The sequence below is a fragment of the Cyprinodon tularosa genome, unplaced genomic scaffold (assembly GCF_016077235.1).
Source record: "Cyprinodon tularosa strain WSP-4 unplaced genomic scaffold, ASM1607723v1 ctg450, whole genome shotgun sequence".
In the NCBI taxonomy this organism is placed as follows: domain Eukaryota; kingdom Metazoa; phylum Chordata; class Actinopteri; order Cyprinodontiformes; family Cyprinodontidae; genus Cyprinodon; species Cyprinodon tularosa.
In genome coordinates, this window is record NW_024039175.1 from 448384 (window position 1) to 467330 (window position 18947).

General features: G+C 37.2%; 1 protein-coding gene across 2 annotated transcripts in view; it reads left to right on the forward strand.

Moving 5' to 3' along the window:
• The window catches only part of LOC119793391 (sodium/calcium exchanger 1-like), a 184765-nt gene extending 167158 nt beyond the window's left edge, over window positions 1-17607 (forward strand). For both annotated transcript variants that reach the window (XM_038300557.1, XM_038300556.1), the window contains exons 8-11: window positions 7573-7758; window positions 9317-9406; window positions 15856-15959; window positions 16087-17607. In XM_038300557.1, coding sequence (XP_038156485.1) covers window positions 7573-7758; window positions 9317-9406; window positions 15856-15959; window positions 16087-16359 — 653 coding nt within the window. In that variant the 3' untranslated portion in view covers window positions 16360-17607. The remainder of the gene's footprint in view (window positions 1-7572; window positions 7759-9316; window positions 9407-15855; window positions 15960-16086) is intronic.
• Window positions 17608-18947: the final 1340 nt, after the last annotated feature.

Consider the following 18947-nt stretch of genomic DNA (forward strand, 5'->3'; position numbering starts at 1 on the left):
AGACTTTACCACTGAAGCGATTGAACTCTTTAGTTCATCCAGAGTGATTGTTATCATGGTTCTCTTGGCTACTATTGGTCCCTTTACAGAATAGGGTGACAGCCACAGCAGAGGAGAAAAACAGAGCCAAGCCTAACTAGTAGCCTCACCTTTGACATGTATATGTACCTAAGTATTTGTTTTTACAGTCTACCATGAGCGAAAAAGGTATTTTGTGATTTATAGATGATAATTGATGTGTTTATTATCTACTGTCAGAGATTGGATGTGTGGTTCATTCATTATATAACTTTGATAACTGTTTTCAAAACCTTACCAGGGCTTCGAAGTTCAAATGCACTTCCTTGGATGGCAGGAGAGTTTTCTGGCTGAAAAAGAAAGGTTGGCTGAAACAATGCTTGAAACTCTGTGATGAAGTCCAAAATGTGGATTGTGCTTGAAGCTTTCATATGACTGCTGGATCTGCCAGCTGGACTCTCAGTCTGTGTTTCAGTGTGTGCCCCCTGACAGACAGCCTGATCGGGGGCCAGTGGTGCGTGAATGCAAACATGAGCATGTCATCGGAAACTTTGGCACATAGTACACGCACACATAATTAGTCACACAGCTCTTTGACTAGAGTACAATAACACTGGCTTTTAGATTATGCAAAAGTGTTTTTTCTTTTACACGAAGAGCAAAATCTTTGAAAGCTAAGAAATATGTTCAGGCTGTTAGAAACACCATAGGTCTGTCCAATCAATCTGTTAAATAACCAAAGTTATTCATTCATGGGATTTTACTGGAAATTTCAAAGTCTTAAATTATGTTATTAAGAGGCATTTGTATGGACAGATGATGGATTTTATTTTTTTGCTATGTTAATGATTTTTACTCTCTTGCAGAGCAGCATCATATTGCTTTTAGATTGTTGCTTTTTGTGGTGAAATATTTAACTTATGTTGTGAACTTTGGATATTAAGTTGAGACTGATTGTAATCTTACACAAATGTATAAGAAATATATCACATCGTGTTATAGACTTTTATTTTGAAATATGAAAAAAGTCGCTCATGGGTTGTCCTGTTTTATTGATGAAATCATTTAATCAATACTGCTTGTCACACTGCCTGACAACACTTGGTTATATAATCAGTAAAGAGGCTCTCACCACTTATAAATAACTTGTACAACAGGACTTTTTACACTTAGTAGGAAAAGGAAGTAATGCCTTCCTGGAAAATTGCAAATGTCTTGTGAACATTGAAAAGCAGAAGCATGGGGCTACATTTAGCTGCTAACAATGCGGACATTTCTATTTGATCACAATCGGGCAGGTTTGTGTGTCTAAAAAAGTATTTTAACTTTCTTAGTTCCAACCTGTTCTAAACTAAGGGGGATTATCGTCTTAATGCATCATAATTTCCCTAATACATCATACATCATCTTGACTATATATGAGTGACATCTGGTCATTGTTGGTCATTTTTTTATCTTAATGAACATAAAAGAGAAACCATTTTATACAGTTTCAAATAAAACCACTGTAAAATTTTCTCCTTTCAATAACCTCTTTTGAAGTCACCAGTATCGGTGCTGAAATAGCTTTTCTTATGTTGGGGGTCGAACTTAAATGTTAAAGTGTTGAGTCACAAATATTTATTAATTTATTACATGGAATAAAAATGATTTTTTTTTAAAGGAGGAATATATTTAGTTCTTTACTTGTAGTTTCTTTGTCATGTATTTCTATTCATAAAATAATATTTAGTTATTAAATTATGTTTTTGAAGATGGTGCCAATTTTTTATCTGAGACTCAAACATCAGTGATTGATAAAAACACTTAGTAATCAAGTAACTGCGCCCCAAGGTGACTTACTTTAAGGTATGAAATTTAGTAGATTATTTTTTTTCTTTCGGATTAATGAAACCTTTAAAACAAGTATACTTTCTGCTTCTTCTCCTTTGCATTGTGAGAAAATCTTTGATTTACGGAGATACAGAATTTACCTTCGTGTGGCAGGATTTGATTAGAGAGAAAATTTTAAAAATTTTTCTGCACTACAACCTGTATGGACACATCAGTCTCAAGTTGTGGTGCTCGTATGCGAGCCTGGATGAGAACCTTGTGTAAACCGCCTGTCAGGCAGGATTCTTACAAATCTTGTGAGCACAGACCATATCACTTAAAGAGCAGCGTGCTACATGCCGGCAGCCTCATTGACACACACCTTGCTTGGCTAGCAGCCTGCAGAAAAAAGCTGTAGTTCATCATCTGTCAGCCCTGTGAGATTGCAACTTTAGAATGAGTTCAGTGAGCGACGACAGATAAGAACAATCTAGCTCTGTAAGGTTAGAAACATATGGTGGATGGACTATTTCTTTCTCTACGGGAACACATTTCCCCTTTTCTTAGAAATAAATATTTTGGAGACATAAAATCAGAAAAAAATTGAATACTTTATCTTTTATAATGTCCCAGCATGAAATAAAGGTATTGTATTGCGATAATAAACACAGACTAGTGTGAGGAGACAGTTTAGGATATTAAAAGGTGCTAGAAGATTGTAGATGGGTAAGGGAGTAACTAAGTCATAGACAATATTATGTATTGGCAAAGTCGGGGTGTCAAAATAGTTGGAGAAGCGGTGAAAAAATAAAATGAAGCATAAAATATGGGTGAAAAAATGATATGGTAAATCTGAGCCAGAGTGAAGATGGCTGTACTTCATCATCTAGAATCTTCCAGAACAGTTTAGCATCATCTCAGGAAAAATAATAACAATAATAAATCAAATAATGGTGCTTATTTGTAAGGTTATCAGTTATGCTCCGACTGTTGTTTTTTGTTGAATTTGTTTCTTGGCAAAATATCTTTTAACTAAAAAAAAATGTTTTCTGTGTTCTTTGTTTTATTGCCAGTGCACCAGATCTGTGATCAATGAAAATGGCGGCTGTTGGTCTCTGAAACAGGACAGGCTTAGGAGTGTTAAATCTAAATGTAAAGAGACGTCCAAACAAAACTTTACCAAGATGCAAACAGTAACGATCAATAACGCTGGGAGTTTGTAATGATTTACAGTTTTGTCTATACGTAGCTGTTGTACAGCTCTCTGAAATAATAAAATCCAGAAACCACAGCAAGACAACTGTACAGACTGAATAATCACTTTTTCCTCTCGTCTGAGTCCCATGAGGAATACCTCCTCTCTGTCTGGCAACTGTCAGTCCAGTCAGAGTTTTCTTCCAATCAGCATCGAGCAGCCAGCTTCAAGACCCGCACCTGACCCGCCACTGTGCCATAGACCCCATAAGAGGTTTAGCCTCAATGAAAGTGAACGATTTTTTTGCACTTTATGCAATCAGGGCCCAAATTTCTTGCTGGCTTCTTCAATGCACGAAGCCTCCAACCTCATCGGAATTTGCATAGAGCTGCTTTAGAGAGGAGAGGAGAGCATGTCATCATGCCTATGAAATTAAGCACATTTTAGTGCACATTTTAGACATTTTAGTGTCTGCATTTATGAAGCTCAACAATGCATATTTGACCACTTAATTTACTAAATTTATTGGGGAGGTTTAGCCTCCCTAGTAGTGAATAAGAAAATGCCACAGATCAATGATCCTTTTAATATCAAGAGTTGCTCCCCTGCTTTGATCTCTGCCTGAAGCTTGCATTAGGTGAAAAATCTTCAGACACTCAAATGGGTGCGATCATTGTACTGGGATCTTATTAAGTTTTGTAAGCAGATTCCCATTCAGCTTTTCCACAAGCACAATAACATTCCTTGTGGACGATCTACACAATAGATGCTAGATATTTTTAAAAGGGACTGGTTTGCGTTTTCTCGTTGTTTATGTCAAACTTGATGAAAATAAGATAGCTGCTTCAGGTTTAAACTTTTTTGTACTGATATTTTACCCTTTCTGACATAAATATTAGAGTCCATGTAAGAAATTACCAAAAATGTTGACATAAATTTCAGGCCAGCAGGTAATGAGGCCTTTTAGATTAATTAAACATAAAAAAAATGAATGTTGTATGGTGGGGAACTGAATTAAGCTAAAACAATAACGATAAAATTTACATTGTTCACAAATAGTCCTTAATGGTTAATTTAATCAGACAGCTGGGGTATTATGTAAAAGTGGTCAGAGCAAAATTTATAATTTAAAAGATTTTCCGGGTTATAACCCTTTAAGGTTCGTGCTGACATACCATGAATTGGGTTTTTACATATTTAATGATTTGGCAATAAACTTTTAAAATGTTATTTCCTTCTAAAACGCTTGCCTATGGATGGGAGGTGCAGGTGAGAGAGAAAAAGCCTATATGATCACATTATAGAATTTGTTTTTTTCAAGGGTTAAAACTAATTCATTTTACAGTTTTCAGCCCAGTCTCAAGCCAGACACACCTGATGGTAACCTGTTTCACATCATTCCAAACTGCATGAATAAAACAAAATCAGCTCGCACAGGATGGATGGATGTCAATATGATAATGAGTGGACATCAGGTGATCGTGTGCTTTTAATCGGGTCAAACTCTGAAAAACAGACAGGGGAGGATAAGGGAAACGGGGTCAGATGTGGGTCAGATGTCAGCCAAAGCAGCAGTTATACTGCACAGCAATACAGCACTTTGCCAAGACGAATAATATTGACCAAGACTGGCAATAATTGTGCATTATGAACCTGGCTTTAGGATGGTGATGACCATAATAAATCAACCAGAACATGGACGGAGGGTCCTTGTAGGGATCTATAGTGTTTTAATGTAATTTTAGAATATGGGTCTTTGGTAGCTTTGGTGATGATAGCAGCATATCGGGATCTTGGTGCAGATGTAGTTAATGCATTGGCAGTGTGTCATGGACATTAGCTGCTTACCACAAATATGATTTAAGGCTAGCTTAGCTAGTCCGCCGCCAGTAGCATTGTGTTCATGTGGCACCATTTATCAGCACATCCCTCTATTATTGTATCTGTGGTATTTGCATTATTACTACCCAATCTGTTATAGGAGCATAATCTGTGTCATCAGCTGATTTGCACATCTGCAACCAGAATAACAGTCTTCCTACAACACATGATTTTTCGGCTTTAGATTTAGTAAATAGTTGAAGCAATTCATTTTGTTTGGATTTTGATATATTTTTAAGCTATACAGTATAGTGCATAATCTAAGATAGATGAATGCTGCGTAATCATATTTTGCCGGACTACTTTATGTATGTCTGATGATGACATCAGACGAGCAATATAATGAAGAGAATGCCTATTGCATTCGACTTTTACTATTGTAATTCCATTATTTATGGTGACATGGATGAATACCTGCTTGTACACGCGCAAATGAGCTGATGGTATGGATCTTGCTTCCATTACAAATCAAGCAGAGACTTTCTTCCTCTACAAACAACTCCTTGTAAGGAAAGTAGATTTCATGGTTTGAATATAAGCCAACACTTTACAAACAAGCTGCTTATCCCATTATTACAATGTTATTCATTATAATTTTGAAAATCAGTGGACAGAAACAAAGCTGCCTAAACACCAGGTATCCTTTTTTTACTTGTCTTATGTTGTTTATTGTTGAAACAAGAAATGCATTCACTCTTACTGTAGACCAATCATACAATCCACTTCACCCTGAAATAGGGTCTGGACCTTGTACCAGGATGTTTGAATCTATGTGTGAAACATACAGAAGATAAACTGTAGAGCATTTCAGTGAGACAGAAAATATCACCTTTAAATTGATACTTGATGATAAAAGAAAGCAGGGGATATTGGTGCTGTTAAAGCACATCAGCATTTGCCAAAGGAGAAAGGAAGTGAGGCAAATGTCTCCAGTCCGACATGACGGCGTGGGTGAGCAGGAAGGACATCTGCTGAGAGTAAAAAGCAATATAACACAGATGACAGGACCTGTTTTATAATTCATGGCCAAGTTTGTATGCCTGATTCAAATCTTTGACAGCATTGCCTGTTGCACTGACCTTTTGCTGTTTATTTGTGGCTGATGATGGAAATAATTATTTTCCAATTACAAGCCCCTGAAGCAAAAGTGTGACAGTATGTTACATTAGATTACCAACATTTGTATTGCTTATCAACCCTACATTATTGAAATTGTACACGCCATTCTTTTAATGAGCTCATCGTTAACTCAAAAATTAAAGACCCCTGTTGTGTGAGATAATCTGGTCCGAAAACCTTATTTTTTTTTCATTTATGGTCATTTAAACATTAATTTAGCTTTGTTCCCAGGACAGCCATTAGGAAGGGGTACATCTATTCTTTATAATGCTAAAAGCACTTTATCCAGTTAGAATAAATATGATTGTGTGCAAGTATAAACTAAGATACCCTCTTTGACAAAGGAATATTAATGTTTCAGCAGTCTCTAAAATACATGCCTCTGCTGTGCAAATGCAAGCTGCTACAAAAACGATCAGCCACAATAGGAACGTTATTGTCCACTGAAGCAAAATGTCCACGAACTGGTAGTTGGTACAATCAATGCTTTTGCAACTATGGTGGTTAAAATGTGGGAGCAAATGGGTGGAAAACTGTCCAAGCTGGACTCATTTAAGTGCAAATGTTTGGTGCGCTTGGTTGCTTGGGGAACTGAAATGCATCGCCAGCTTTTTGAATTTTTGTAGTAAATGGGAAGTGGATGACACGGGTGAAATCAACGGGAGGTCACTGCTCTCACTGGGATTAACCCAATCACAGCGTTTCACTAAAGCAGCATGGAGCCTCATTTACTGGTGGGTTTGAGTCTTTTCTAAATGGAGCAGAAATGGGGGGGGGGGGGGGGGGGGTGACTTTCCATAGAGCCAGAAAAGTAATTTGAATTTTATGTTTCAGTGGTCCTTGCATTAAATCACAATCAATATCCACAGTCTGAGTCATTCAGAATGGCTGCAGTTTATGTCCCGAGGAAGTGATTAGAGCCTGATACTGACGTTGCACAGATGTGTTGGACAGAAGGGGCAGAAACTAGGCTTCTGACATTTATTAGAGTTGATTGATGACTTTTATCAGCACATTATATATATCTTGTATTAAGTTAAAGTTGGGATAAACGGATTCAAAAAAGGTTCGGACTTAGATTCTTAGACAAGGTATTAAACAATCAAGATTTTTTTATGAATGCAACAATGAAGTGAAACATTGACTTGACTTGTACCATGTCATGGCTTTTTTTTAATCTTGCTGTATTTTCTTAGTCATTATAAATTTGACATCCATCTGTAAGACATCAGCTACACCTACATGTAAACCACTCTCCTGTCTCCATTGTTGTCGAACAAAACAAATTTTGCAGAATTGCCAGCAGGGATCACTTGGGAAATACTGATGGAACCAAGGTGAAAACGTCTTACAAAAGGAAAAAGAAATTGCCTCAAACTAAATATAGTTTATCTTTTATTGAAAGGAGCCTTCGACTGCTTTTGTAAATAACAGCACAGAAACACTTTCCTCTTTTGCTGTTTCCATGTTTCTTTTAACGTTGACAGATTAAACCAATCGAGGCTCTGCAGCCTTATTTTTACCTAAACTCTCCTTCTTCCCCTCAGGTGAAGATGACGATGATGAAGAGTGCGGGGAGGAAAAACTGCCCTCATGCTTTGACTACGTCATGCATTTCCTCACTGTGTTCTGGAAAGTTCTGTTTGCCTTCGTCCCCCCCACTGATTATTGGAGCGGCTGGGCCTGCTTCGTTGTCTCCATCTGTATGATTGGACTGCTAACTGCTGTCATCGGTGAGCACAGTTTCAAATATAATGGCACACTTGACAGGTCCATCATAACAAATTAGAGCAATACTGTGAAATGGGTTTATTTTAATAGATCAGTTGAAAATAACATTTCTTCATAGGTGAGTTGTACGCAAAGCGACACATTTCAGGTTTTTATGTCAGTTTATTTTAATTATTCAGGCAGGCTTTGTTGGCCAACCAACCACAGTTATAACATCAACAATAAAGCATGTATTGATACCCTTTGAAGTGTGAACAGCTCACACCGTTGGCTGGGAAATTAAACTTGTATCTCCATTAGTCTTGTTAGCAGAAGGAAGCATTAGGTGGTTTACAGTTTCCTGCTGGATAACTGTGCTGATTTTTGACTTTATGGAACAATGCAAGCAAATGCCATGAGGGCCCAGATCTAGTTCACACTAGAACACAAGCATCTGAAATGATGACCTACTGCATTCTCATCAGAATCTGGTAACTTTGGATTTAAATAAAAAATGAAATGCTGCAATATGAGAATTACACTTAAGAACACTTTCCCAGTCATTTTCCCCTTAGCCAATATTGCCTTTGATTCAGGAATAGCTAAAATGCAAAAAGAAAAATAGAAATAAGTGAAAATGTCTTTAAGTGCATTTACCCTTAATATAAGTAGGTAATATTTCCTCTTTAAAAAAAGGTAATTTGAGAATATGCACCAGAAAAAAGACAATACAATTGTCTTTTTCTTATTTAAAATGTAAATAGTCTTGTTCAATATGCAAAGTGTTTTTTTAATCCTTTCAATTAAAGAAAACTGCAATTATTTTAAGAAAAAATTACATATTTAGATTTCAATTTATTTGTAGTGAGTAAAAAAAAAAATGATATTTATGGCTCATCTCCCAAGATATGACTGTGAGATGTGTTTCTGGTTCCAATGGCACCGCATGCCTCTTTAAGTGGCTTGGCTTTACTATCCCCTTAAAACTTCAGTTAACCAAGAATAGAAAATAGAATAGAAAATCCCATTATTGTCCCACAATTATATATATAATGAATAATTGTTACAGCAGCAAAAGATTGTAGAAAAAGTGGTCACACAAATGTGGACCTTAAAAAGCGTATAGAAATAACAGAATAAGTGACAGAGTTACAAAATAAATAAATAAAATACTCTACTGTACAGTATTTTCACAATATAAATATTGCACATTTGGAGAATAAATAACCAATAAACAGCTCTGGACATTTTTACAGTAGTGGATATGTAAAAAAACAGCAACAACAGAGATGTGCAAAAATGACTGCAGCATGTTATGTTGTTACCCTTGTTGGTTCTATACCTTTTCTAACACCCTGCTTTTTTCCCTTAATTTTATAGTGCTCTCTCTCTTAACAGCCAATTTATGGATATTTGCTATTTTTGTAACTTAACCTCCGAGTGGAAGAGATTAGTGACTGACTTTATATGATTATATGTTTTTTCATTGACAAGGTTGCTGTTTAAACTGCATTTAGTGAAATGTTTAGCATTTAGTGTAGCGATTACATCATGGACTTTGCTTCCTGTGACATTTTTCAGGGGATCTGGCCTCTCATTTCGGCTGCAACGTAGGTCTGAAAGACTCCGTCACAGCAGTCGTATTTGTCGCACTCGGAACTTCTGTGCCAGGTAAATGCTTGTGAACTATTTCTTGAGGAACAACTTAAAGTTTATGTTTTGAGTATTGTGAAAGTTTAAAAAGTTTATAAAGAATTTTTCCACAACTTCCAGCAGTTTAAGTAGTTTTGCATTTTTATTTGCGTGCGACGCATAAAATCTAACAGAATTTCACAGATTGTCTTCTAACCTTGAAAAACTCTGGGTCACATTATAACGTGATCGCCATATGTTGCTTTAAAGCTACAGTGTGTAATAATTACAGGGATATACAGTCAGAAATGTAATATATTATACATAACTATGTTATTTTATCATCATCTACAAGCTCAGCCTCTTAACCTTAATATTTGCGTTGCCTTAGAATTTGTTATTTATAATTACATAGGAGCGGGTCTCTCAGCCATGGAGGCAGACATCTTTGCCCTACGGCAGCGCAGAGCCAACAAACTAGCGATTGCGAGATCGCCAAAATGTCACAACGATGTAGAAAAAATAACGGGTATATTTATTATCTTAAGTCTACATGAAATCTATACCCTACACAGACTAATGAAATACTATCTGTAAAATTATCTATGTAAACAAACCTCATCACTTGAGAAGGTAGGTGATGCGGACGTCGTGGAAGACATTTTGTCCTGTAAAGCTCGCCGTACTGTTGGGGGGGAGAAGCGGTGGGGGGGAGATGTTCATGTTGCTGCAGTCTGACCGCTAGATGTTGCTAAAAGTTACACAATGTAGCTTTAAACACTTTATAACATTTGCAAACTTAAACTTATCAGCCTAAACGTCCTCAAGTGAGCATCTAAGCTTTTTGTACACAATGCTTTATGTATTTTCAGATTTTCCCTACAAATTATTTTTTTTTTGTCTTTATTTCCTCTAAATTTGAAAATGAATGTAAAGAGCCAATAATACACTCAGGTTAGTCACTTAATTTAATGCTGCATGTATGGATGCAAAGCTTTGGGCAGTATGACATTCTTTAATTATAATAACACAAAGCAATAATACAGCTGTTCCATGACAATGAGCTTCAGCTGGGTCCTTGTTGGTAAATACTTACATAAGATACTCATTTCTTTCTTGCAGCAAGGCAATATTTATGAAGAGACATGAAGAGACAGTGCTTTGATACCCTTTACTTCATTCCAGTGCAAAAATAAAACTGTCATTTTGACGTCTTTTTTTTAAAACCCTATATTACAACCCAGCTCAGCTGAGGAGAAAGGGGAAGGAACATTTTAAAACCAGATGTAATTCGCTTTATAATTTCAATGTTTTATTGTTCAGTTTACCGCTGAAGAATTAGGGAAAAGGTAACTAAAAGGAGTCTAAAAATACAATTGAAACAAAACCACAAAGCTTAACAAAAATAATATAAAAGACCCAAGGCCACAAAACTGAGTCCTGGTGCTGCAGACAAAATCAGCATGTAGATAAACATAATGAGGAACGGGGAACAAAACACTAGCCAATTCAGGACAGAACCAAGTAACACAACCAGTATCAGTGTCACAGCTATATAAAAGTTGTTTCAACATGTGAACAAACCAGCAAGAGGGAAGCTGTTCAAAGACAGCTGCCCAGTCTGTATGAGAGCCCTGGTTTAAATAGGAACAGTTCTCCTTTGATTGGTCAGGCCAGTATCCAATCCAGATGAGGAGAGCCTTGCAACAGGAAGTGACAAGAAAATGCAGGAAACTGGAAGTTACAGAAGGACTGCAAGTTCCCATAGCAGCGACAGCTGACAGGAAGCAGCAACTGCACCTGCAAACAAAACCTGGGAAAAGAAAAGGCGCACACACACAAAAATAAACCCAAGGCTACTGGCCTTCGAACGATTTTTTAATTGTACATACAAAGATCTTCAAAACCTTAGTAACACTTTGAAGGCTAATAGACGCCAACTCCCTCCCTCGGTGAAAGTTTCTCCTTCTTTTGTTCTGCATATTATATTAATATTTGCATCTCAAATGTGAAACACAATACGAACACACATTGTGGATTCACCAATCTATCTTCAAGCATCACATGACAACTATCACCAAGACTTCTATAATGTGGTTTTACTGGCTTTGGTTAATAACGCAGACGCATTAGTGACTGCTGCTGCTTAACATCCACACTCACCACATCAGCAGGGCTGCCAGATGTCACTGACTCACATTTTACAGCCCAAAATATTTTCATAAACCGCCTGGATGTACGAAATCTTACACAGTTTGAACCAAAGTCTAATGATCTCTTAGGCCATAAATCTAAAGAAAAACATGTTTAACCCATAGACGGCCATCCTAAACTGCCAGATTGGGAAACATCCCAACCTGGCAACCATGTACTTAAGATGGGAAACATTAGCCTGTAGATGCAAAACCCCATTATACCCCGCAACATATTTTTACAAAATATTCGAACGAAAGCATTTTAGTTTTATTATAATTTAGTTTCTAGCAAGGATTTTACAGTTTGAAGAAATAGAAAATTACACCATGCACCAACTGTCACAAGGATGTCCATGATAAGGAAGGGCTATATATACTGCATGCATCATTTACGTAGTTAACATTGTATCACTTGAGCTCCTTGAGTTATTTACCATCACAGGTAGGTGCTACGGCCAGAGTAAGTGTTGGGGTCAGTATGATTTAAGGAGGGCCGGCCCTCACACGCTGAAATTGGGACCAGCCCACCGTGCAAATGCCCGGTATTCAGTCCGAGCCTGTCCCCCACTGTACCTTTCCCTCTGAAAAGTACATAAGTATCTCTGTAACTTATTTCTAAATGTCTATGCCTTATAATATCCAAGTATTGAACTTTCCATCAGCCCAATCAAATCTTTTTTTCCCTCTTCATTCGGCATTTAGCTTTAAAAGGTCATAAGTATAATTCCCTCTGGATAGCAATTTTAGGTATAGATGTGTGTTAATCACTGCTCCCTTTCAGGTATGTTGACATTTTGGACCTTTTTTTTCTATTTTCATGTATGATATAAGGAAAGCATTTTCCTATGCGAGTCAGACTTTTACATGAAAGCAGGAAAATAATTAATAGAAATTTGTGGCCCAGTTCAGTCTAATAGGAAGTAAAAGCACTTGTCTTGTGATGATGTATTGTGGTGCAAACACCAAAAGAGCAAAGAACAGATATGTTTACCTGAAAATCATGCAACCTGAGAAATAGGCTACCTGTGTAAGCACACTAACTTGGCTTGCGAGTACAATGTTTTATTACCATAAGTGCATTTGTCATGTTGCGCTCTGGTGGTCTGTCGTCCCATTCATGGGGCTCAGGGATGAAGGTAAAGTGTTGTGTACCTTACCTAGACCTATAGAAAATGCACACCTGCCAACAGCCGCATCTACAGACCAATAGATCTGCTTGAACAGGCTAAGAAGTAAGACTCCACACAGATGTGCACCCAATTTGCAGAGCCGCAGAACAGGAAAAAAAAAAGTCCTTTAACTTTCCTGAGGCTGTCAGCATTATTAAGAGGAGCTCCCTGGGCTCTCTTGCACACAAACAAGCTCACACACAATGACACAAAGAAACTGAGCTCCAGTATGGTGGCTGTTACAGTTAATAGAACCCATCCTGTGCTGCAGTTGCAAGATGATTAACCCCGTTTATCACAGTTAGCTCAGATAATGCACATAAACACTGCAAACTGAAGAAAAGGAGCAGAAAAAAATTATAGTGATATAAACTGAAATGAGTTTTGTGGTTTTGAGGACTCAGCTAAAGCCTTGTTTACAATAAGGCATTTCTAGTTAAACAGAGAAAGGAGCAATTCATGTCATCAGAGCTTTGTTAGTAATATGGCAAGAATATATCTCTAAAACCAAAACCATGAAAATCCAGTTTTTACAACAACAAAAAATGGAACATTTCTAAATAGTTTGTGATCAATATGCACATAAATTTAAATGTAAAAAATCTTTCACCTAACAACTTTAATAACTGTTCAAATACTATATTTCCTGCAGATTATGGATCATTACATTATCATTTAAACTAAATTGATTAGCATTACTATTAATCATTTCAATAGTAGTAACAGCAGTATTGTTAATGTTGTTTTAACCTGACTCACTGACTCATCAACGTATAGCATATCCTCTGTAGAACACTTTATTCGTGTTAGATGGGTAATAATCCTCGTTTCTATAATCAGTTCATCTACAAAACTGCCAAAAAAAAAAAAAGAAAATGTGACTGCTTATTTTATTCCTTATAAGCCTTGATATAAAAGATTAACTGTGTTTAATTCAAGGTGACATTGTTTGGGTTTGCTTGCCTTGGTAACTTTAAGATTGGCTTGCTAGGCGCTCCATCTCAACCCATCAATAACTCAATGAGCCATCAGTCGTGAACAGCTATCTCACATTAAGCTTTGCATTCCACAAGTGTAGTTTCCCTTCAGGTGCTGCTAAGTGTAGAATTTTCCGATGCTCATTTCAAAAGCACATGATTTCCATCTGCTGCAGCGTGTAGAAAATGTCTTCTTCTCATACATTCCAGTTTGTTGTTTTTTTTTTTTTTGTTTTTTTTTTTTTTTTATTGAAGCCTGTCTGACGTATTTTAAATTATGTCAAGGATAAAACTGCTGCATATGTGGTCTAGAAGTCTTAATCTAGATGGGTTTTAGCAGACACATCTTTAGATCGTATTCACAATTGTTATCTTAACCTGTAATTCTAATGTAGATAAGTGGTAAAATATTTATACATTTAAAAAAAATTAAAAAAGGAAAGTTTGTATGTTCAATCGTTGTGTGATAAGATACCTCATCGTTTTTTTTCTTTTGATTCTTTTTTTTGGGCGGAAATTTTTTTGCAAATTAGCAGACAGTGAACAAGTTTTAGAACAAGCCAGAAAACTGACCAGATTGAGCACATAAACCTTCCCAAAAGTGTCTGTTTGATTTAAGAGGCGAGAGGGAAAAGAGGAGCAGATGATTGTGTGTAAAGCAGGCGGCATAGAGAGAGGTGGAAAGGTAGGCAAGGGGTAAATTGTGAGGTAGAGAAGGAAAAGGGCAGGAAGTTCTCAGGGGAGACATGCTGTCACAGAAGGAATTGCAGTGTCAAAGCCGCTTTACACAAACATGCAGAGAGCCGCTGAACATGCAGGAACCCACACACACTCCCACTCAATCAGGCCCACAAGCATCGCAGAGCGACTGAAGCACGCACTCACTAGCCTTTGCCAGCTGGTGGATGCATGGCATTAGATTGGACCCAGGTGGTATTGTTCACAAACACCCAGGCAGTGTTTATTTAGCCACTTTTATTCTGGAACTCACACACATGCAGGCTTATGGAATATCAGGCTTGACACAAACAGAGTCGCAGTTAGGCCAAGCAAGATGGCCCTGAAAGCATTAAGACGTATAGCAGGGATTTGTCTTTGCTGGACTATTTTAGTCCATTGTTTTGACCCTCTTTCCTTTACAAGCGGTCCTTCCGGCCATTCTTTCCCATTCTGTTTCAAATGCCAACTTGGCTGTCACTACCAAAGAGCTCTTACTCATCCTTTGATCCTTCACCTCTTTGCTTTTACAGTTTCTCTCTCTTCGCTCTGCCTCTGCTAGATAAAAACAAGATGGAAACTCTTGCAGCAATGGGACAGCCAGCTAATTAGTGAGAGAAGAGAGTGCTGACTGGCTATTTGTTCACGCAAAAAAGCCTATTGTTGAGATTTGGCAGTGACTTCATATATTCTGTCAGTAAAGTGATGAAAAGTGTCCCCCTTTAGAGCTTCTGTTAGTTGGCAAAAAATGAACCAGGCAGCAAAAGAGGGCCACCTGGCCAAAAATTGTTTGCCCGTGAAATTGGAGATTTATCCCTCTAAATTATTGATTAAGCAATAAATCCCTTCTTATCCAGGCAGCCAGGAAATAAACATTTTTGGAGCATTGTTGTTTCTAATTTATTCTTTGCTATTAAAATCTGAAAATTGGCTCAGCAAGCTTACCAAAGGCGGCAACGTTGAACTCCTTATTTCTTCTGTGTTTTTTTTCATAATTTTTTTTCTTATTGTTCTCCTGTGTCCCCTCCCTGTGTTTTCTTTTCTCTTTTTCCTTGTGCCTTGTCTTTCTCCTTCCATGGTCACCATCCTTATTCCCTTTCTTCTTTCCATTAAAAACATTCTTAAAGCTTTGGTTTCTTCTTCCATTGAGCCAATCAACCCTTCTTTCCTAGTGTCCTCCTTCCTTTCCCTCTTTCTTGTTATCTTTTCCCTTTACCCTCCCTTTCCCTCTTGTCCGAATATGGGAACTGTACTCAATTGTTTTTAATCACCAGTTTAAAGTCTCCAAGCTGTGTATAAAGTTTGAAAAAAAGAACAAATTACTAAACAGTATAACGTAATGTTGTAAATTTTTTATCTAATGGCTACAGGGAAAAACTGTAAGTTTTCTTAAATCTGTTTACTCCCTTTTATTTTCTCTCTCCATTCAGATACCTTTGCCAGTAAAGTTGCGGCAACACAAGATCAGTATGCTGATGCATCCATTGGGAATGTGACAGGCTCCAATGCTGTCAATGTGTTTCTTGGCATTGGGGTGAGTCCAGAGGGGTTTCCATTTGCTAAATCGCTTTTTTCTTTGCCTTTATGAATCTTCATAATCCTTTCTCTTCTAAAATTCTAAGCATGTTGAACATAACATTTGTTCTTCTCGTGCCTGACAGGTGGCATGGTCCATTGCTGCCATCTACCACAACAGCAAGGGCCGCGAGTTTAAGGTTGACCCTGGCACTCTGGCTTTCTCCGTTACACTCTTCACCATATTTGCCTTTATCACCGTTGCCACCTTGATGTACCGACGGCGGCCAGAAATCGGTGGGGAGCTTGGCGGGCCCCGGACTGCTAAGGTCCTGACCACCATGCTGTTCATCAGCCTCTGGCTCCTTTACATTCTCTTCTCCTCACTGGAGGCCTATTGCCACATCAAAGGCTTTTAAGAGAAAGAAAGATGCAGAAGAGAAGGGTGGGGCAGAAGAAAAAGGATGAAAGAAAGGGATAAACGGAATGGATTGTTGTTGAAAATTAAGGTTGTCATTGATCTATTACTCCCTCCCTTTGTGCAATACATGAAATGACAAATGGATGTATGTACAGATGAAGAACCTTCCGATGCGCTCAAAATAGCAGCGGAGGGAATCAAAGATAAATGGAAGAACATCTTACTTGAGATTCAAAGCCACTACAGAAATTACTTCACTGATGGCAAAAGGAATACAAAAAAAAAAATCCCCTTTCCCTTCTCACCACAAATCCACACACATCATGCTGTCGATGACAAATTTTGGTTTAAATTCATAAAACAAATTTACCATAACACAATAGTTGCAATACATGTCCTTTGTTTCAGATGAATCCATGATAGGAGAATCCAAATCAGCTTATTGCGTTGGACTTTTAAATAGATCATGAGTGCTCATGGTTTGAAAATGTGGCTTAAGCAGCAATCTCTGCAGACCTCAAGTTGGAGCAAAGATCCTCTTGTGTCCAGGTTCAAAATACAGTTTCTGCACGCACGTTCAAAGCTAAAAAATGTAATAGACAAACAGGATCCTTGGCCACAGCCATTTATTGACAACAAACTATGTGTCTGCAGGAGTATGGTGGTGTGTTTGAGGTGGGAAGATGGTAAACTACTGTGAAATAAATGCCTCTTGTTTTTTCTGTTGCTGCGTAAGACAAAAATGCTATTGTGCTTGAGGTCTTCTTGACTCTCACAGCTTGTAGAAATGCTGAAGTGGACTTCTGTTCTGGGAGGGGCCCGTTCCATCTGACGAAACTTTGATCCTTGCCGGGTTTGGCACTTGTAAATACTATGAGGAGGACAGGCGTTTCAGCTTGACTGGTTTCTTTCTGAATGTCTTGGTTATGCCACCGGCCCCTCAAATGGGTCCTCGTTCTGTTGCTTTATACTGTAGATGTAAATAATTTAAGGTCCTTATCTAAATCAAAGTTGATGGTGGAGGATTTTGTGCTTTTACCTTTAATAGGGCCATGTCTGTGAGGACAAGAGGCCACTCTACCGTCAAAAACTGTTAGAGAAACCATAGTTGTCGCGTTGCTATTATCCATGTTATCATTGTGTGTTGGGGTTTCTTTTCTTTAATGAAGGAATCTCCTTTTTTAACTATTGAGATTTTCCACAATCATATTTCAGTCAAATCGTTGCCATATAATTAGTAAAAAAATAGTATAGATGCCAATTTCTGCAAAACCGGATGGACTTTGTGAGTTCTACTCAATTTATTCAACAACTTGGACAATATCCTGCCTCCTAAACAAGCCGTTGTTGACTGTTCAATGATTTATTTGAATATTTCTAACTTAAGGGCTTTGTTCAAACTAACATATTCCTGGTCCTTCCTATTGGTTTCTAATTCTGAGAATATAGTTAGACTGGCCATTAGGGGTGATATATATAGACACTTTTCACACTTAAGATTGACTCTCGCTTGATAAGACTTTGTTTCATAGAAAGAAAAAAAAAAGATAAAAGAGGCTCCATTAAATAACTCAACTATCAAAACTAGTTTTGCTTAACTTTTGGCCCAAACTGCTCATTTTCATCCCGTTTTGACTGAAACAGCTTTTAAAAATAGGTCTAAGTTCTTGCTTTAGCTACACCCATTTGTGTAGCTTTATTCAAGCTGATTTATAAAGGTGTTTAACCATGAGGATGCTGTTAACACAATTTCTTTGCTAATATTTATTTCCAAAAAATATATTTCAATAGAAAAACATGACATTTCATACTTCATTATGTTACAGTAACTTCACAATAGCAGCGTAAATAAAAGCCATGTGATAGAAATATAGGCAGTTCCTCAATATTCATTACTGTTTTTTCCCTCTAAGGGTGATAATATTGAGGTCTTTTTCTTTTTATTATTTAAATTGGTATCTAAAAAAGAAGCTGTATTCATTTCATCATTTTATCAGCAAGGAGCGACCAAAACATATTCAAACCAAAAGGCTCCAAAGCCTTTTCATATCTCTGGTTTGATGGTCCGAATTCTACAAAAATCTATTTTCACTGATGTAGGAACCAAGAGGTCCTACATCCAAGATGAAACAAAATATTGGAGTCACTACTTTAAGACAACATTTAATTAAAACAATTTTTTATGAACCTTAGGCAAAGAATTTCAGCAGCTGATTGCACAGAGGGACGGTGGTCCAAATTATATTGGCAATCTCTGGAAAGACAGAGCAGATTATAGTAAAACATTAGCTTTGCTGTCTGTTCTTTTAACCTACCAATAATTATATAAACAGTCAAAATTTTGTCAAAACCACTAATTGGAACACAAAAAAAAACCTTGAAATCAACAACAAAAACAGCCCAAATCATTAATAAGCCTATTTTGACTGAGAGATGTTTAGACTTCAGACTGTTATTTTATTTATACAGCTGCAAACCATGAAAATCTCAGTGTACACATACTTGTACTATAGCACTACTGTATGCAAATTAATTGGCAAGTATTTCAATATATTTTTTTTAACCTAATGTTCAATAAGCAGTATT